The 22778-nt window shown below is 31.2% G+C and overlaps 1 protein-coding gene across 1 annotated transcript; it reads left to right on the top strand.

The window, feature by feature from the left end:
- Nucleotides 1-2095: 2095 nt before the first annotated feature.
- On the top strand, nucleotides 2096-2800 carry LOC119684553. The gene is made up of 2 exons (XM_038098612.1): nucleotides 2096-2271; nucleotides 2359-2800. Exon 2 carries the CDS (start codon nucleotides 2392-2394, stop codon nucleotides 2734-2736), a length of 345 nt encoding a protein of 114 aa, XP_037954540.1. The 5' UTR covers nucleotides 2096-2271; nucleotides 2359-2391; the 3' UTR covers nucleotides 2737-2800.
- The last annotated feature ends 19978 nt before the right edge of the window (nucleotides 2801-22778 follow it).

Here is a 22778-nt window from a genome sequence, read left to right as displayed (position 1 = left end):
ATCGCTTCAGAAGGAGCATATGTTAAAGGAGATAAAATAAATTTGGAATAAAATTTAAATTTGTGTTTTATTTACAAAATCCGAGTATTTTTTGAGCAGAAGGTAGTTGAATTTCGACAAATTAAAAATATTTTTTTTTATTCCATTTGTTGGTTATTCCTCAGGGAACAACTTTAACTTAAGGATGTGTGCCTTGTAAGGACACAAGGCATAATTTTTGATGTAAGTTAAAAATTCATATTTTATTTACTCTCAAAAGATACCTACAAGGAGTTCGGTACTTGCGTATAAATTCATAATGAAGTAGAATCTCAATTGGGCACATAATTCGCCTATGAATTTTAATTAAATTTCGCAACAAAATTAACTTTTAAGTGGAAAGTACCTTCGCTTAATAGCAGGTTTTACTGTACTCTGAATTTTGTCGTAAAACATTTATAATTGAGCACTTATTTCAATTAAGTATTTCAATATCCGTAATAATTTGTTAATGTAGTGGAATTTCAATAAACGCCTTAAAATTGTTTTGTTCGTTATTATCCTTTGGTAGAAAAGTGCGATTGTTTGGCTCAAGGATATTATTTGTGTGAAGATATTGAGATGAATGCTTTGTTTGTTAATTGTTTGCAAAAGTTTTTTGTTATATTGAACACTGCATTATTTATCTTTTTGAGTTTAATTTGCAAATGACATTCATCATTATGAAGGTCCTTGCAATTACGCAAATTGGATTTTGTGAAAATGCTTTTTATGAGAAAAGAATCGAGAGTTCATCGAGAGGAAAATCTTTCTTAATTGTTTTTAAATCATACCATTTTCATATTGTTAATGCATCTGGCTTTTAATTATCCTCTCCACTTTAAAATGATTATAAAATGTAATTAATAATTTTTGTTTAATTATAGAAACCTATTATCACACATGTTTACAATGAATTATTAAATTATATTCATTATGAGGTTTTAACATATGTTTACATGAGGTTAGGTTCTTGTGACTACAGATCTACGTATCAGTGTAGTCTTTTAGGTCCATGTGAAACTACTTTAAGAACTGTGTGAGACTTTAAGAACTGTTGGTTATAGAACCGTTTCGAAGTCCTAATAGAAAGCAAAATATATTTAATAGATTATATGTTACTAACCACGAAATGAGAAATGTACTTTCTTTGGAGATTTAATAATTGCCCTGAGATTGTATATAAAATTTTCGATCTTTTTTTATAGACCAGTGATGATTGAGATTTTTATAAGCATAGGCCAACGCACTTTTAATTTTTTATCCCACTTAAGGAAATGTCAAGTTAGGTGCTTCCGCAAAGCAGGTAAGACTTCATCAAGTTATTTTACAAGTCACTGCAAGCTGTGGTATTACTAAACGAGATTGGGATTTACCAACATTGATATCTGTCTTTTAATTGTAACGGTCATCACATATGCGATATGTTGTACGCTTCACTGCAAGCTGCTTTACTACTTAAGTAGGATGAGACTAACTCAGATCGGAGAGATCGGAGATATTAATATTCTTTGAGAATACAGAATTATGAAACTGCTGCCTTAAACTCACCAATGTGGTTACCACACCTGCCAGTGGTACCTAACTGCCAGTGGATGAGACTAACTCAGATCGGAGAGATGGATATTCTTTGAGATTACAGAATTATGAAACTGCTGTCTTAAACTCACCAATGTGGTTACCACACCTGCCAGTGGTACCTAACTGCCAGTGGAGGAGACTAACTCAGATCGGAGAGATAGATATTCTTTGAGAATATAGAATTATGAAACTGCTGTCTTAAACTCACCAATGTGGTTACCACACCTGCCAGTGGTACCTAACTGCCAGTGGATGAGAATAACTCAGATCGGAGGTATAGGTATTCTTTGAGAATACAGAATTATGAAACTGCTGCCTTAAACTCATCAATGTGATTACCACACCTGCCAGTGTTGAGAAGAATAAGCAGAAAATAAAAGTTCTAGTGCTCATCTTTAATTCTCAACACAAAAAAAAATTAATTATATAGTCGATTTACTATTTTCATTATATTGAAAGTTATGTCAAAATATTTAATAATTATTGTGAATCAAAAATATGTAAATAAATTATTATGTGGAAGAAATTTCGATTTTATGCATATGCATTAATCACTTCATATTAAGCTTCAAAATTACTGCTATTGCCTTTTACAACACTGAAATCATTATGTATTTTGACATTTTGGGGTTGATTGTAAATAATTAAAATCCTAGCAACTTTCATTGAAAAGTAAGTAAAATTTCACGTTTATTTTTTTTTATTTGTTTTGAATTGTAATTAAAAATATATTTGTTGCAATTATATATTTAATTATAGCTACATCGAATACGAAGACTTCATAATTTGAGTATGGATTTTCACACAGCCAATCGTTTGTTGAGATATCCACACACTTTTCAACATAATCTACCACTTGCTCAGGGTATTGTCGGTTTGAGAGATGAAGGAAATTTCTTAAGAATTCTTGGTTCAGATTTACGTGGTCCACAAGGAGTGCGTGAATACTCTACTCGAATAAATCGTGATCGTCCAGCTAGTACTGGAACTATAGTTGCCCGGCCTACTAGCCAAGTTGTGCCCTACAATGCTGACGATGAAGCTTCCAGATTTCGTAGATTGGTTTTTATTTCGTTTCTGTTTCTAATCTTTAGAGTAATGGTTTGTGAATTACGAAAAATGGGAATAGTAGATTAATTTTGTGGTTAACAATATTATGCTATTAACTAATGAAGGAATATTTAATTTAAATTAATTGAAAAGTACATATTTTGTTGTTTTATTTGAAGTGATACTGATTTATTATGTTCATGTATTGTATTGTACAAGAGTAGTTAAAGAATTATCCGTATACGATATATGGATGGTGTTCATTAGTTATAGTCATATTGTGATTAAAAAAATGTTAAGTTCAAAATCAATGATTTAGTAGTGACGAAAATTGTATTCCCTGTTTTGTACCTCTATAGAGTTTGATATTTGTCTTTCAACTTTAACGGTCATCGGAAGCTTATAACACTTTCTTTGGGATGTGTTCTAAGCTTTACGGTAGTATTACTAAGCTAAGCTGCAGTATTATTAAAATAGGTTGGGACTAAATTAGATTAATATAAGGCTTTTGTCTGTTACCACAAACACTGACAGAACTGGTAACGACATTGGTGAGTTTAAGGCACCCATCTCATTGATTAATTTGTGTATTCCTTATAAGCTTCATGATTATTCAGTGATTAATCTAAGATCTGCGTACCTCCCCGTGCGGAGAGTGATTTCTCTAAGATTAGATAGTGCTAAGTAGGATAGCCTGTTAATATTAAACAATTCTTGAATGTGTACTGCGTTATCATTACACAGCCCCTTCTAGAATTTGACTCCCAACTGACAGCAGAATCTACTTTCTGTTCTAGTGGCACTTATGCAGTATACTTCGTTGGAAACCGTACAACCCTTTCTGCTCGGGTCACCTTCTGTGCATGTTGAACACAGTCACTGCGGTTAGGTTCTTCCATTCCTTCTCTTGTCAAACTTTCCCCGCGTTCATTCGCCATGTATGCCGGTTTCACGCGGTCCATACTAACATTTACTGTCCGTCCTTTTTCCCTAACTTTTAAAGTTTTTTCGCTACGACTTACTTCATACGAACCCTCGTATGGCTGCTTTAATGGAGGAGGTACACCATCGTTACGTTGGAATATGTGTGAAGTGCTTTCTAAGTCCTTATGCACAAACGGTTTCTCCGCAATATAACGTGAGGTTTGTAACGGTTTCAGCTCCCTCATCGTTGCTTTTATTACAAGATCGGTAACAATGCATGTATATAATGCTGTATATATAATATATGATATAGCAAAGGAGACAAAACAAAAAATTAATTTTTTTTTAATTTGATGGGCACTTTTTTATTTTAATATTCTCTACAAATGACTCAACTATTTTTGCTTTGATTAAGAAAGTAATCATTTGACCAGTCCTTTCCCAAATTTGATTAACTCATTTTCTATACTAGATCAATATTAAAGACCTTAGAAACTTCCATATTAAGTTTAAGTAGTAAAAAATAAATGTCCAATACATAGGTTACCACTAGCACATCTTCCACTTCCATATATTGGTCCATAAACAGCAATAGTATAAGATACAACATTATGACAACGTCCAATAAAGGAACTGTAGACTCGTCTGACATTTCACAATAACAAATCAGACTGCAATAAAAAGTATATACTGCCAATATAATATTATTTATTTTTATTTTAAAATTTGTTTTCTTAGTTTACTAAAAACTTCTGTCAAATTGATTTCATGAATGTGTACTGCGTTATCTCAACAAAATATAGCTATACCAAATATATTCGAAACACTTCGCAACGACAAACAATTCACATGGCTTAATTATATTCAACTGTCAAAATTCTTCATCACCTCCAATCGCTATTCAAAAATGAAAATCTCTATGTTAAGAACAGGAAGCTGATATATATCCAAATAATTCGTCCGTCACTTCTATATGGATGTGTAGCGTTTAGCAAAGCCTCAAACAGTATTATTCGCCAGCTAGAAATTCCACAAAGCCAGGCTCTGAGTAGACTTTTCAAGGTACCATGGTACATTAGGACGAATCATATCCTCAGGGAGCTCAAGCTTGATCCGATCAAAAAATACATAAAGGATAGATCTCTAAAATTATTTATGAAAACTGACAGGCTTACCAATACCGCGTTATCAAATCTCAGAATGGTTACAGACACCTCGGGGAGGTATGCAGATCTGAGGTCAATTATTGCTTAGGCTGATGAAGTGATAAACATTAATCGAGTCAAGGCGTAAAGAGGGGTTTTGAAGCAACCTCGCTGTTAATAGAGAGTAAAAGTGCTCAAGTGCATTCACTCAACTAGCTTCAACATAATAATAAATTAAACTTCATGGTAGGGATGAAAAGAATGGGAATAATATGAAATTAATATCTACATCGAAATACCATCGATAGTAGCACTTCATTATCCAATAATATAAAAAAAACAATTTTATTAATGAGATTCAATTTAATTATTTAAGTGAAAATTCTGTTTTCAATGCATTTTTATCTATTTTATGAGTATTCTTCGCTAATTCAAGTAAAGTGTCCACAAGCGCAGCGCAGATAAAAACCACTTTCAGGATAGACACTCACTCGTATAGTCAGAAAAACGAAATGGCTATCATGCTATGCGGATTTCCGCTCGCGTGCTATTGTCCTAATGAGCGAATGAATTTTTAAAGCGCCACAAAGTATGCAAAAAACTATTTCACTCTCCTCTTTCATGTTATTTATTTAAAATTGCTTTTATATCGTATCGTTTTGCGGTATTTGCTTTTGAATTGTTAATCCTTAACGCGGAAGGAAATGTAGCGCGAACCACTACAATGGAGTGTTCGGAGTGTGGCGTGTGTTGTGGAAATGCTTTGCCAGCACTGTCAGTGCAGCCATTAGCGCGGTACTGTTTTTATTCCTGCCATCGCCGGTACCAATTTTTATTATGAATTGACTTGTCAGTGGGGCAGTTCGGATTTTTATAGGTGGCATAAATTTAATGTTTCTGCAACGGGTAATTAGAGAGGCAAATGCTGCCGCATTGCATTGAATGTCATTTTTTTTTGTCACTAATAGATTCGAATTTTTCATTGGTAATTACAATTTCATCAAATTTCAACTCAAATCCTTTGTGAGATTATCAGTTTAATCTTTATTGCCAAGTTTATGTACACAATAATTCAATAAAATTTATTTTGAATGATGATTGGTAGTTATATGATAAAACGATAAAAGTGATGTAGTAATGTGTTAAAAGGTAACTATATTTTTATTTTGTGAAATGGTTCCCATATACTTTTAGCTCCATAATAATAGCAGACCTTTTCAGTACTTAAATTAATCTGAGATATACATATATACATATATATTTTGTTTATTTCGTCTGATATGATATGCGCCCTTAAGTCATGAAGTTAAGTTAGTAATTTTGTGATAAATGTTATCATATATTTTCTATAGTACTGTGGAAACAAAGTATTTAAGATCTTCTGTGTACAGTGGCGTCGCTAGGCGTCAGCGATGTCGGCAACCGCCGACGTCCTCGCGCCCACAGGGGCCTCGCAAAAAGTTACCGGATGTGGATTCTACGCACTTAATAAATATTTTGAACAATTTGGTTTGATAATGGCATTAACCATATTCGATGTATTCCCGAATGTTTTTATAGTAACCAGATTCATGTTCACAGTTCCAGTCAGTATAGCTTCGACGGAAAGAAGCTTCTCATAGTTAAAATTGATTAAGACGTACTAGAAAAGTATTATGATCCAAGAGAGACTATCTCCATTGGAAATTCTATAAACTGAAGCAAAAATAGCAGCTGGCGCAAATTATGATATAATTTTAAAAAAAATTGAGTGAGGCTAAAAGTATGAAAATTCATTTATTTTAATTTGTGTTTATTTTAATTTGATTAACAATAAAACTGGGTCATAAAGGGGGCCTCGCAGTTCTGATGTCGCCGTCGTGCAGAGGTGGTCTAGCTCCGCCACTGTCTGTGTACATCCTGAATGTTAATAAAAAAATGTATTAAATACAAATTTTTTATAAAATTCTTCTTTTGGCTCTATGCAAAAAGAAGCTATTTGCTGATAGTAAATTAAACTGAAATAACATCACGAAATTACCGAGGTTCCGTATTGTGGACTACTGATCTACCTCTTCGCAAATGAACTGATTCAGGATACGACAGGCTAAATTAACCTGTCATAAATACTGGAATAGTATTCTGCCTTTTCCTTACTGTAGAAAAATGCCCTTCGCAAATAATTTGATTCAGGACATAGGTGACTGAAATTAAACCAAACTGTGAATTAAGATATTATTCAATAAAACAATTATCCACAAATTGGGAGCTGTATTTGCTAAAATGAAAGAGAATGAGGAATAGGATACGTAACAAGCTTTCTCTGCTTACTAGGTACTTTTTGGTTAATACCACTCTTTAATAAAATTGTTCAAGGTAAGAATTCCCATTGTATTGGTATTCCAAATACCACGGAATAACACTATAAAACTTGTTCACCATAGTCTAAAAATCTCGGATCGCATCCTTGATGCAGACATTACAAATAACGCAACCATTTCCTACAACCAATTTGTATTTGTATTTGCCATTTATACAAGGAGTATATAGCGTTTATCGATCTTAAAAAAGCAATAAACTAAGTACTAGAAAGCGTATGGCTATAATGAAGGAACTAGGCGTTACCGAAAACTGTAATTAAACAAGTTCTCTTCACTTATCTTTAACCCAGCTTGTTTTTTAAGAATACAGTTAGACTAATAAACAGCTATATGTGGAATTTTATTAAGGCTATGTTTTAAACTCGACGCTAATTAACTTGATGATAAATTGATTATCTGGTCCGGAATACATAGAGTAACCTATTTTAGACGCAGTACACTTAAATTATTTGCAATGTCAATAAATAGGTTTTCTTGAATTAAATGGGTTATGCTTGCGAAGAGCTGTGCGAAACCAAATATATTAAAAATTCCATTACAATCACAGTGTAATTGTAATTTCGAATTAAAATGCTAGAGTACAATTGTAATTATAATTAAGAAAATCGAATTCCAAACTACAAGTGAATAGAATTTGGAATTTAGAAGTTAGATTAGAATACTAATTGTAATTGAAAAAACCATATCCTAATTCCAGAAATTTTTAAAAGTATCTAAATACTTTTGATTAACCCGGCTCCGTCTGGACCCAACCATCTTTAATCCATATCTACCTCTAATCCCATAGACCGTCTAAGTCGGAATGTATAGTATTCCCTACTTTTTTTATTAATAATAATAATTGTAATTATAATCGATCAATGTTTTTAATACTTGGGTTCGCATAATAACCAAGATGATACGCTTGCACATTGGGCTCATAGTGAACAGCAGTGTTAAAGTGCCATAACTAGTAAATTAAAGGATAAGGAAATACCGCAGTAGTTTGACATCAAAGCATTGAGGAAGATCAATAGAATAACTGTCATATATGTAAGATAGATTTATTTGTATAAGGAAAATATAATTTATAATCCAAAATAATAAACTAATTATAATTAAATGTAATGAAATTTATAAACTCAAGGGATCGACTGCCACCGCACTGTTTCTACCACTGTTAATTTACGACCGCGACTTTACGACTGCTACTTTACGACTGTTGAATTCGACTGCCAAACATCAACTCTCGACTTTATCTCGTTCCTTCTTACATTACTTCTATAACTGGCGTTGCCACCCTTACATATATACTTCTATTAGTATTTTAATATAATTTCTGGAAAATGATTACGGTAACCCGTTCCCAATAAAATATTGACAAAATTTATTCCTTAACTCTATTATTCATTAACTCTATATCTACGTTGACTTTATTTATTTATCCATTAACACTACAGACGATTCAGAATTTAATTCTTATAATATTAGGCAATAATTTGTAGATAAAGAAAATTGAATTATAAACATTTTGAAATCAAATATTATCTTCATCTTCTGTGATTTAACGCATTTTTTCTTACTAACAACTTGAACGATCCTTCGTAACGAGAGTTCCATTAATATATGAAAATGAGTTCGAATAATTCGAATAATTTTTTAAAAATATAGTGTGAAGCCAAGCATAACTTTATGGTTGAATATATATATCATTTGTTTTATTTCTGTATTATTATGAGGATCCACACAACCAAACAATTTTAGTGATCTCTCCACATGCTCTGAACATTCTAGTCCCTGTGAATATCTTCATTCCTGAAATGTCATCTCTAATATTTGTTGCTAAAGCTTTCATTGAACATTTCTCATATATAAATAAGCAATAATTTTGGTAATATCCTAAACATTATTTAATATTTTGACTTAAATAACAATAATTATAAATAAGTTCACATTTAAAATTTACTAAAAACCTGAAACTGAAATCTGGTATCTGGCGAGCAGTTTAAAGTAATTATTAAATAATTTATTGCAATATTTTTCAGTGCCCTGCGACCAAAACACGCCAATCCTGAGGTCATAAATTATTGCAAATGGTCGATATAAAACATTTTGATGATGATTTATGTTTTGAAATCGTTCCTGGCGTTTTAATGTGGCTTCGGTGTTCACAAACCATCACCAACTGAGTTGGCAAAATAGTTGCCTCAAAGAAGCAAAAATATTTTTTTATTAGTCATCAAACGATTGGGCGTGTTAGCATTCTACACCAACACATAAATTTGAAAAAAAAAAAATAAAATAAAATATATATATTATAAAAAAAAAAAAATCGTTGAGGTCAAATCAGCAAATTTCTCTATTTTCGGCGGCCAGCAATGCAACAGCAATAATGGAAGTTGCCATATAACAGGTAAGGATAGGAAATTATACACTTCTCAAGGTTGCCACATATATTGAATCATGTTTCCTTTTGTATGGTACATTATTTGCATTTTCGTTATTTGTATCATTTAATTTGATTTCTGTAGTATCAGAGCTTGAGAATCAGTCGGCAAAGCGATACAAAACGAATATTACAAGGTAAATAGGAAAGGAAATAATTAATTATAATTTTCTGTTTGCAAAGGAAGCAAGTGATGTATTATTAAATTCAAATTAAATTTATTCTTTCATTAGGTATAAGATATATATCTATATATAAAATTAGATTGTGTACATATATTTTAATATAATTTTTCTTTTTTTTTCATAAAAATGCGAATAATATGTGGTGGCGGAAATACGAATATTTTTAAAGGAAAATTTGTTTTGTATTGGTAAATTTAATTTTTTTCATATAATTTTTTATTTAATCCTGTATCTGTATATAATGTATCCTGTATATAATATTGAAAGTGTTGCATCTCTCCTTTATCTCACTGAGTATTGGAAGCGGAATCAATCTTTCAATTTCACTTATCTCGTAAACCAAACAACTATCTCTAACAGTTATATCACTTTGATATTAGTCACTTCGTAGTAGTCACTTCGTAATAGTTACACTGTAGTAGTCACTTCGTAATAGTCAGTCCGGAGTAGTCACTCCGTAGTAGTCACTCCGTAGTAGTCAATCCAGAGTAGTCACTCTGTAGTAGTCACTCCGTCGTAGTCACTCCGTAGTAGTCACTCCGTAGTAATCACTCTGTAGTAGTCACTCCGTAGTAGTCACTCCGTAGTAGTCACTCCGTAGTAGTCAATTCGTCGTAGTCACTCCGTAGTAGTCATTCCGTAGTAGTCACTCCGTAATAGTCACTCCGTAGTAGTCAGTCCATAGTAGTCACTACGTAGTAGTCATTTCGTAGTAGTCACTCCGTAGTAGTCACTCCGTAGTAGGCACTCCGTAGTAGTCACGCCGTAGTAGTCACTCCGTAGTAGTCACTTCGTAGTAGTCAGTCCAGAGTAGTCACTCCGTAGTAGTCACTTCGTCGTAGTCACTTCGTCGTAGTCACTCCGTAGTAGTCACTCCGTAGTAGTCACTCCGTAGTAATCACTCTGTAGTAGTCAATCCGTGGTAGTCACTCCGTAGTAAACACGCCGTAGTAGTCACTCCGTATTAGTCACTCCGTAGTAGTCACTTCGTAGCAGTCAATCCAGAGTAGTCACTTCGTAATAGTCAATCCAGAGTAATCACTCCGTAGTAGTCACGCCGTAGTAGTCACTCCGTAGTAGTCACTTCGTAGTAGTTAGTCCAGAGTAGTCACTCCGTAGTAGTCACTTCGTCGTAGTCACTTCGTCGTAGTCACGCCGTAGTAGTCACTCCGCAGTAGTCTCTCCGTAGTAGTCAGTCCAGAGTGGTCACTCCGTACAAAAATGATATTATACTTAATAAATATACTTTAACATGCACGTGGTCTTTGGCATTTTGTTCTAGGAGTATTAAAAATTTATTTTAAAAATTTATAATTTAAATAATAATTTAAAATTTTCGAAGGATATTTTGTAATGCAAAATTGTAATCACAATAATGGTGCTAAATATAAAATTTAATATCAAATTGCACGTAGAGTTTTGCAAATTTTACACTCAAAACTAATGCGTGATTCAATTAATTATTTCTTAACTAATAAAATAAATATAGTTAAAGTTCGCCGAAAATATATGTAATATATATATACATATGTGACTATATGAATATATAGGTATATATTTTAGAATGACGTTTTTCATAGTTGATGCAAATTTAAAATATTTAAGAGCAATTATATTCAAGTCAAATACTTTCATAAAATATAGTTGGAACGATCACAGTTCCCTAAATATCGCGTTTTTATGACGAACTTTGCTAATATGAGTTATTTTAGTTACATTGTAAAATAATATAAATAATATTTATAGAAATAATATTTATATAAATAATATTTATATAAATAAAATATCGAACTTCAAAGTTACAAAATCTGAGAATAAAAATATAGTTAATGCTTTATCTAGTTATTAATCGTTGCTAGTGTAATCAATAAAAATTTTTCAAGTACTAATTGCCGCTAGAGACTTTTTGTTTGTGTAATTTATATAAAAATTTGTAATTTAAAAGTCTGATGTCTTCAGAACTAAGCTATAACAATATAGAGTTCAGTGAAAACTTGCTCAGAGTGCATGATATCAACAAAATCTGTTCTCAAATCGCAGAGACTAGGAAATTATAATCGTGCCATTAAATTGTTTTCAGATTTTTATTTTGTAAAATCTATGTAAATGCTTCTCATGAGTATATGTCAACCTCCGTCTTCCCGGGACGACGCCTGTTTGAATATTAACGGATTTGGCCACCGACTACTCAGTGGGTTATCTGATATCTATCTGGCGTCTGTCAGCATAAATCATATGTGTCATCGGCAAGATTGAATGCCTCATAACTGAATAATTTTGCATTAACTTAGCAGCTCTATAAACGAATTAGTCGTCTCGGACCAATTTTCGGTACCAGATATAACTGAAGTTTGAGTCAAGTTTCTACAAGAAGAATGAAAACTTTTTGCAGAAAGACTAAATTCTTAGATATTCAATCAATTTCTATAACATATAAATATATATTTAAGGGGTATATAATTAACTTCAGTCACTATAAGTATAGTCAGCTTAACTCTAGAACTTTAGACAATTATATGTGTAACTCTTAGGCACATAAATGCAAAGCCTTTAACGTCTATAAAAATGCATTGGATGCTTTAGAATGGGGTTTCATATTGAGACTGTTAACTCTATAGAGAACAACTAAGAGGAAATTATTTGCAGTGGTTTTCAAAATAATACCAAAATATTCATATATATCGCGTTCATGCACTTGTCTTTTTTATATATATCTTTATATATGTATATTGTTTATATATATCTATTTATGTGTAGTAAATGGTAATAGATTGAAATTTGTGAAACAAATTGAAATATTTCAAATTCAACAACGATTAGATTTTTATTAACAAAATTCTGATCTTTAGATATTATTATTATTGTTAGAGGATGTGGTATTGCAACCGTTGGGTCTATTGTGCTATATATTGTGTTATCTTTAGATAATTGACTAAACTTTTAATTACAGAGGAAAGTATAGAAAAACAATCAGTTCATTTGTATATTTTTCAATATTAAAATCATATTAATCAAAGTTTCTTACAATCCACTGCTTACTTACTTACTGCTGTCCTTCTCTTCTAAGTGGAGCATAGGGCCTCGAATCAATTAGTAATAATTAAATATTAAAATAAATTTATGTGAATTTATAAAATACGAAATAAATGAATTAAAGTGAATAAGATGAATAAGAATTTTGTTGTTAGAAAAGCGGATATATTTAAAATTTTCTTAGTGCGAAATATTCTTACATTAAAGCTATCCCATAATTTCTTATTCCACAAATTTCGTATTCGGTCTCAAATTTCTATTTTAAAACTAGATAGAAATAGAAAGCTATTTAGGTACATTTACATTATTTTTATGTATTAAAAAGATATTTTCATAAGTTCTGATTAAGGACGTGTTTTTATGTCTCTATTACTTTATAAAATCTCAAAGCTTACACTTCTGCTACTCCGAGAATAAATCCAAATCTATAGTAGTTGTACATATAGTACATATTTTTTGCAGAATTTGGTAAACCACTTAAATCAATTTAATCTTTATAATATGCTTTATTTAAATACATTAGGACTTGTGTTAAAATGTCCTTGAAAAGTAAGTAAATCTGTTTTGTAATATTTCGGTTTAAGCTTGATGTGGTCTTAAGTTTAATTCAAAATTATTTAAGGACATTTCGTTAGTATAATTTGGTTTACTTTTGTCCTTTCCTTATACAGTTGAGTTATAAAATTTATATGTTTTTAATATCGTTTTTATTTTTCATTCAACTTTGTCTATAAATTTCGAGCTACTTGTGTGGGGAAAAGGAGAACTTCTCACTGAAACTTTACACCCACAAAATGTCTCCATTTTGCTATAGTAGGTAAAATAGTTTCTTTTTAATTTTTTGTGATTTTTGTATTTCATTTCCTTTTAACTGAATTTTTTCTTTAATTTTAGTTGAAATGTTGGCGTCACGTCATTTCCGTTTAGTCGCCATAAACTAACGTTTTCCGTGCTTTTATCTTGGACGTTGCCAAAATTTGCAATGTTCATTAAAACATTTTCCAAATCGTACCTTGTCCAGTTTTTCACTGAAAAAACATATTTTCTTATGTCCATTTGGCACGCAAATTTAACTTTCCAATTCAATTCCTTTAATGCGATTTTTGTTTTTATATCAACTTCTACAGGACCTTTTTTTTCCTGCTCGAATAAAATTAGATAATTTAATGCATGCAATTTTAAAGTAAAAATTATTATAGCTGAGATTGTTTTTAAGATTCGTTCTTGACAAAACACTCTAAACTTTGCAAAGTTATGGAAAATTCACCGAATACCATATATTACTTAGAGGATGCATTCTAGGGTTAGGGGAGAGTTACTTGATTTTAATATTCAATAATTTGTCTAAAAAGTTTACTGAATATGAAAACCATTAGAGATAACAAGATAGTTTAAGAAAATGGTAGGTATTACTTATCAATATAAATTAAGTTCTACCAGCAATCCCTAGAAGATATACTTTGTCCTATTGGCGCATTGTGTTACCATATATATAGGAATTACTCAAGGTTTAAAACAACCTAGAGCTTCGCCAAGACCCTCAAGAAAGAGATCTCCTAAAGTGTTAAATCGCCGACGTGTACGAGCTGGGCGAAAACATAGTAGATGAGAAGCACTCTCATCGTCTTCCCCACAGCTGCGACAGGTTTCATTCAAAGGGATATTTAATCTCTTGACACGGTTTCTTTCTTTACAGTGACCTGTAAGTAAACCTACCAAAAGACTGATATCTCTACGAGGCATCTCAATGAGAATATTGGATTTCTTTACTTACCAATATACATTTTAAAAAAAATGTTAAAAAAAAAATAGAAAAAATATTAAATATTTTTAATCTATTGAAATACTTTTGATAATTAATTTGTGGTAGATGTGTAAAATCCTTGACTTACAAATTTAAATTATAATAAATATGGTTGTACTGCTATGTATCTACAAAGAAGACTCGACAGTTTCAGCAGTTTTTTTACTGAAATCCCATCACAGGAATATCGCAGTCATATGAGTTAGCTAAGCACAGTGTCTTAGAAGAACTTAGATATACTTTAAGTGATCTAGATATAACACAAAGAAGCATTACACAAATAGTTAATGAACTCTTTTTATGTTAATTGAATGAATAAAAGCAAAATGTGAAGATTTTACAATATGAAGGCATCTATAGGCAAGTTGGATCCTTTTGATTCAGGAAAAGACTTACCAATATTACTGAAATGTCCCGGAAAGATATAAGTCATACAGTAGTTTTACTGACGGACCTTTGTTGGTTAAGAAAGTATGCCGGAAGTTTGATTTGTTAGATGATTTGTTGTTAAAAGGAGATTGAATTTTCCTTTTTATTAAGTTATTTGCATTTTCTTGATTTTGAAAAAATATACGCTAAAATTTCAATTAAAGATATTAGTTGTGGGCTTGCTAAGTAAAGTTTATTGGTTCGGAAACCATGCTAGGAGATTGAATCTTTCTCTTCATTGAGTTGAGTTGTCCTATCTTGATTCCTAAAAAAAATCTGGCAATTTCACTGAAATTCTGCATAAAGATACTAACCATATTGTGGATTTGCTATAGGAAAACTATGCCAGATTATTGATTTGTTAGATGATTTGTTGTTAGCAAGAGATTGAATCTTCCTTTTTTTTTAATAAGTAAGTTGGTTCCTCTTGATTCCGTAAAAATTTAGCAATCGCATTGAAATTCCGCGTAAAGATACTGGTCATACAATAGGTAAACTTTGTTAAGTATACTGTAATATTATGGAGATAATATTGTTGGATCTTTGTTGTTCAGGAAACCATTGTAAAAGATTTAATCTTCCGTTCAAAAAAAAGCACTTGACAGCTCCTTAGTCACCATCTAGTCTATGCGCAGCGAAATAAAGCATGGTAGGTAAACGCATTCTAAGGGATTTTAGTGAGTTACAGAACTTGTCGCTGAAAATAATTTTAAGTTTTGGTAAATTTAGAATCTGATTTTAAATTCTTTTTAAACTCTTTTTATATGGTTAGATTTATATGGTTCAAGAGAGGCCTAATAGCGATCTAAAGAATTGCAATTGTGACCTAATGTAATCCATTTTTATGAAGTAAAATGAAAATCAAGAAATATATTGTATTTATGAGATTTTTTTTTGTAAATAATTTAAATTTATAATATAAATAACAACAAAATCTAAATAAATAAAGTATAAATTAAATTAAGGTTAATAATAATTTTTTTTCTTGAATGTGGAGCAGTATTAAACTAAACCACAGTTTAAATATTAACTTTTATAACTATAAATAAATATTAACCTTAGATAAACATTTGCTTTGCTCTGCAAAATTTTTCTGCATGGAATGAAATAGTTTAATATAAAGTCATAAAAAACGAAAATACTTCACATGACTTTCACTATGAGTACGTATAACCCCATCACACAAAATAAATAACTTTTCTAATATTTTTAGATCCATTTTTTCTATCCATTTGTCAATATTCTCTTATGTTTTTGCTGTAAAGGTTAAGGACACAGCACCTTAACTTTCACATCTTTGAACTTGGATAAAAATATATACAGTGATGCATTATATATACATCATATATATATATACATATATCGTTTTCATATTTGAGTATATTTCAAAGAAAACAAATTTTATACGGAATATATAAAATGGCATTATTGGATTTGTGCTCACGGTTGTGGAATAATAAAAATAAAACTCATATTTATTTTTAATAATATTGAAAAGAAAATATTTAACTTATACAAAATCGAAGTATTTACAGATATATTTAGAAAAATATTTCTTATTATATTTTATTAAATTTATTGAGGTCTTTCTGCCATTTAAAATTGATTGAATTCGTATAAGTGAAATGCGAGAATACAAATATCGTTAAGTATTGAGGACAGAAATTTATAATAATTTAATTTAATTTCATCTCGTATAATAGAAAAATTGCATTTAAGTTCGAACAAATACGACAATTGAATATGCAATCATTTATTCTAGATCAAGCTCATCTATCAGCGTGCATTCACGAACCATCTCCTACCAGATGAGAATCAAGCAATTAATTCATTTCAATCACTTTTCGCTTCGCATCAATTACTAATAAATAATAACCCAGAAATTAAAGTGTGTTGGTCACATTCTGGATAAGTCTATAAAAGCAATCACTAAAAAATACTTAATTGCAATTCAGAAGACAGCACAAGACCCGAACAACATATGGAAAAGATAAATTAAAGCAGATCTTAGACTTGACTACAAAGACTAGAAAGAGCTGAAATGAAGTTAAGTGATTGATATCTGACTAAGCTCAATAGAAATTATTTAAGAAATCTTTAAGATCTATAAAAGAGCTAAAATGAGTTAAGTCAAGACGGGCCTATAGAAAGAGGTGAAAAGTTAAGTATTTGGCATTCGATTAAGTTCAATAGAAATTACATGTTATGGTTTTAGTGATTATTCTGGTTTTAGAATAAACATATATATACTGATAAGGACGCAGAAAACCCGGGTAACATATGGAAATGACAAATCAAGTGAAATCTGTGACTTGTGACAACTGGAATGAAGATAAGTAGTTGGTGTGATGGCTTCTGCCAAGCTAAGTACCTAATCTATAGTAATATGTATAACAATAGGTAAATAGCAAGTAAATATTAAAAAAAAAAAATTAACTTGTAAGAAAAAAAATTTATTAATAATAAATAAAATACAGCAATCTACTTCGCGGACCTAAGGATTTATAAATCCTACCATCTTTGCAATTTAACTTTAATATATCAGGCAGTACTCTTGCTACAAGCTTGGATATTTGTGAAAAGAAATATTCTCACTGATTGTCGGGTAGCTAATAAAAATATTTCAACAATCTATATTTCGTCTAAAATCGTTCACGAATGTAGACGATTTATCAACGTGTTAGACAGTAGCTCTAAAATAACTCTAGTTCAAGTTTATGGATATCTTAATATTGGAAGGAGTGTGCAGGTGAGTTAGCGCCTCTTCTATAAAACTTCGTATCAGCGACAAACGAAAGTTGATATATGGCCATTGGGACAGGTTAATAGGCCGATATTTCTTCATCAACCATGTCAAGAGCTACATTGTCTTTGTACTCCATTTTCCGGACCTCTGCCTAAGTATGTAAGTAGTATTTCAACAATATTAAAAGTAACGTAGCTTCTAACAAAAAACTGGACTTTAGGACGGCATACAGTCAAGCTGGGCCAGTCGTATTATTATTATGTATAAGTAAATAAAAGACCGATTAAGTTATAAATGATGACAAAAACATATAATTATTACGTTGAAGACCGCATTGAAAAATCTTATTTCACACATAGGGACCGGCATTTTTTTTTTATTGTTAATCACGTATATTGGTTTAATTAAAAAAAATCGTTTTAAAATGAGGCTATGGCAAATTAACTAAGTCTGTTATATGCAGTATCTCTCCGAGGGACCGACGAATGGGGTACTGTACATAAATTGAATTTAAATCATGCACACAGGTGTACAAGCGGTCCCCAGGTAAAACATGTTGTGTGCCCACCCGTGAGCACGCGGGCCGGTAATGTTGTTCCGGAATGACCCACCGGCGGAGCATGCGGTCCTTAACGTGTTATATATATGTAAGTTAATAAAAGTAAATAATAATCAAAAGAGCGTGTTTTTAAATCCCCATTTAAAAGAGACCCTCCCCAAAGTGATACGAAAGCGAGCTCCGGAACAAGTCTCCCTAAAGAGGGGGTGCTTAAGTCCGTACACTACATATAAGTCTTGTAGGCAATCAGGTACATCATTCCAAAGACGGTCGGTTTGAAAGTACATATAGTACATTCCATAAAGAAATTAAACCATACATACATATTATATTATTTTGTCGTCATGTACCTCTAAATGACTTTAATTTAATAAAAAAAATATTTTTAACTTGTTATATGTGTATTTTTCAATCACAATATTAATTTCAATTACCGCAAATATTGAGTATGTCTCGCTTTAATTTTAAATTGCTGAAGTATTAATTGTGGTACGTACTTCAGAATGACTCAAAATTAATTTAAATCTTGCGCCTTTACGATTTTACGCGTGAATAATAGTGGAAAATTCATTAAAAATGTAAATGCGTGTCTGTGATTACTTTGACCTTCGCAATTACGCTTTAGCCCTTGCGTTACTAGGTACAATAGGTCTCTGAGTTGAGCAGTGGCAAGTGTTGGTAAAAAATGAAAAGCCAACATAAAAAATACTATAAAAACATGCAAAATTTATTAAATTTCTAAAATACGCAAAGGCAGTATAAACGCTTTTGTTTTTGTTTTTCTTTTTGTTTATAAATTATTTATTTATTTATTTTGGGAAATTCTAAATTGTGAAATTCAACTTTCTTTGGCTTAATTTACGATGCTATTAAACTAATTTTAAGTAATTGCACTTACTACCCTGAACCAAAGTAAGAGTACTATGTGTAGGTGAAAAAAAAATCTGCTTACGTTACCAAGTGCCAACCCGGTGAGACCCCTTTAATCTAATATCTGACAAAGAAAATGTTTTAAATGTAATAATAAAAAAACAAAAGCCTATCATTAGGCGGTAATATAAAACGTGCAAGGCATAATAAATCCTTTTTCGGTAAAATGTGCGACTCGACATTTAATTAGATTTTTCCCCGAGTAGCGAAAGTAATGGCCTCATTTTATCACAAGCCGCAGCTTACACGTTCCCATGTGCCAAAAGTAATGTAAAAAACAACAAAATACTCGTAGCAGAAATTTAGAAAATAAAATTATAGGTGCTCTGCTAGTGTGTGTGTGTCGGGAAGGACATGTGTAAGGTGTATTAGTGTTAGTGTTTTGTTAGAAATATGTTTTCTTATGCTACAATCCTTTATCCTTTTGTGCGGGTCTTATTTTTTTCTTTTACTTTCATTGTTTGAAGTGAAAATAAAAGAAACTAAAGCAATTTTCGCAGTGTTTATGACTTCAGGGATTTTTGATTTCGGTACCTTTATCTTTGTGCTAAGCTGAGATGTCTGTGGCTGCATGAATTTCAACTCATGTAATTGTATTCTGCATATTTGGCTCATATGCTCGGAGGAGAAGGAGTGTGCAAGTATGCATTTCAACTGACTATGGCACTTTTATTTATTCAAAAGACACGAGTGTGTGGCTTATGTATGTGAGCTCTTTAAAGCGGTACTTAGCACACCTCACTCGTAAGTTGTGGTACGTTTTTGTGTTTTTCCTAACAAGAACACGTGTGGGTTTATAGTTATTTAAGCTTGTTTTCTAGTTGACTCATATCTCTCATACAGGTTGAATTTTGCAATAAAAAAATTTGCATTTATTTGATTTAAATTTTTTACGAAGTTATATTTTCAAATAAAACTCTAAGACGAGCTAGAGCAGATACTAATATGACGTTATTTTGCATTAATAAAACCAGTATCATAAATATATAATGAAATAAGAATTTTGCTCCTAGAATCAACTTACAATGTAAGGAGGTGGTATAACCATTTACCCTTACAGTTCATAGTAGCATATATCTAGGCGTAGGAAATGTTTCAGTTACGTAGCATAACAATTACTTGGAGAAAAAATGGCAGCTTCAAAGATTTGTCATTTGTTTTTAATATATTCTAGACTAAAGAGAAATTTAAATATATGAATTTGTAGAAGAAATCAGTAAACTTATTTTGAAAATCAATATGAACAGAACTGTTTCTTTTGCTCAAACTTTCTAAGTTTATTGAGAAGAAAAGTAGTAGTATTAGTCAAATGGTAAAGCATGGATTTTTTTTTCTAAAATATCCTATATTAGATATGAGTAGTACAAACTTAACTATTAGTTAATTTATTACTGAATTGTACTTAATGGATATTAATTAATACGTGTGCGGGTTTACTGTACCAGTGTTTAGCTCCCATACAAATAATTTATAATACAATATTTTATAATTTATAATACAAATAATAATACAATAATCTGTAATACAAATAATGTATAATACAATATTATCTATGTCAAATTATGAGGTTTTGTTCTTGAAACATGGATAAATCATAAATATTTATTAATGTATATTCATATTATGACTGATGCGAACCTGTCTTCAAGAAAGGCACGCAGACCGATTAGGGGTCTTTTGCTTAGACTACACTTGTTAATAAGTGACAAAAATATTTTGTTACTGATCTGCTCTATCGCTACTCGGCACTTGCCAGTTGATTAATATCTATTCTGGGATATTTGTTCCTTATATATCTACCCGATGTCACTAGTATAGACCTCAAAAATATTGCATGTTATTATAAAACAACGAGCACTATCCTGATTTAAAATGGATCATTCGTTAAGATCTTTAGAATCGTTGGTGTGTCTTTCACAAATTGCGGTATTGTAATAGACCATTTCCAGAGCCTGAGCAGGTCAATATCCTACCAGGCTTTAGTTTCTAGCACAGTAAAAAATATATTAAAAATATATGAATAAATGATCTTAACGATGGCTATGGTTATATGATTATACCAGTATAAAAATTCAAGGATATATATTCCAAACCGTGCCTTCATGGAAAATTGCAGATTTTAATCTATATATATGTAAGAGGCAGCACTTAACAGTACTAAGAAGCGGCAACACAGGCAAATATCAGTAAGTTAAGAAGTGTCAGTTTGCCACGAGAAGGGTCAGTGTCTTAGGAAAGGTCATAGTGATTGCTGCTAATTTTACTTGAGGAATTGAAAAGCCGACATAGCTTTTATTATCGTAATTTATAATATGCATTATACTTTGAATTAAATAAATATACATTATTACATATATACATTAATATTATATATTATTATTAACAATCCTACATATATACTATATAAATAGTATATCCCTTCCTTAGCACAATCTAGCCCGTGCTGCTAATTTCATTGCTTTAAAAAAGATTATGAAATATAATTACTTCTATATTTATAATTATGAAAAGATTTTTTATATGATTTAAAAAGTATTTATCTTTTATTTAGACATTTTTATGTTTTTTTATTTTTTGGATGGTGATTTTATATATGGGTTTGGCCGCTTCTAGCATTCTCCGCCAGTCAGACCGGCAGTGGTTTGTTGTCGCTAGTTAGAAGTACCGTGCACTTTCATAACGTTTGTCATTTGTTCCTTGCACCGGAGATGCAAACATCTTTTACTACATTTTCGACCAGCGGGTACCAATTTCTAGCCGGAGCACCGTCTACCTTTGGCACGACATGACTAAAACTAGCAAAGCCACTTTTACGCACAATATAAATATCACGTAGAGCTCGTGAAGTTCATTATTCTATTTCATAAGACATTCTTTGCCGACGAGAAGGAGATCATAGATCTTTCGAAGAATTTTCCTTTAGGTTATTGTCTAAGCTACTGTCCTTACAGCAGCACAGGTATGATAAGAGGCTTATAGAGCGTGAGTTTAGTTTGTCGAGAGAGTGCTTTATTTTTCAATTGCCTACTTAGCAGTAACTAACATCTGTTGGCATGAATGATTCTTCATTGATAATGAAATTTGAGATCCTAGTAGCATATTTTATTCATTAAAATACTAAACTAAAAATATGTTAAAAATATTTATCGTATTCGTTATATTTTTATTCAACAAATTTTGTTATTTTTTCACACTATTTCTACTTTAAAGATTTGAAAAATCTATAAGATGTCTTCTATTTTAAACTAAATTAACCTTCAACCCAATAATAACCTTAATTTGAATGATTGCACTAACACACTTAGCACCGTGCTGAACTAAACCTAAAGGTCACATTTCCTGCTACAACTCATAAATGTAAAAACTTAGTCGTTCCTCCACATCTTCCATCAGTTCTCCATGTTTTTCTTTCTACTTTATTTTAGTTTAATTCTATGTTTATTCTATTTGTTTTTATGTTTCAATAGCAATTTTTAAATAAAATAAACAGAGAACAAGCAAACGTTAACATTAACTTGACTAAATGAACTTGCATGTGTGTATCTATGTATCTTTTCAAAAGTATCTATAAAAAGTAACACTGCAAAAA

The sequence above is a fragment of the Teleopsis dalmanni genome, chromosome 2, assembly GCF_002237135.1.
Source record: "Teleopsis dalmanni isolate 2A chromosome 2, ASM223713v2, whole genome shotgun sequence".
NCBI classification, from domain to species: Eukaryota; Metazoa; Arthropoda; class Insecta; order Diptera; family Diopsidae; genus Teleopsis; species Teleopsis dalmanni.
The sequence above is the reverse complement of the archived record's forward strand: the minus strand, read 5'-3'. Positions and strand labels throughout refer to the sequence as shown.

Excerpts from the sequence above, each read along its gene's own strand:
- LOC119684553 (XM_038098612.1), top strand. The coding sequence starts at position 2,392 with ATGGATTTTCACACAGCCAATCGTTTGTTGAGATATCCACACACTTTT.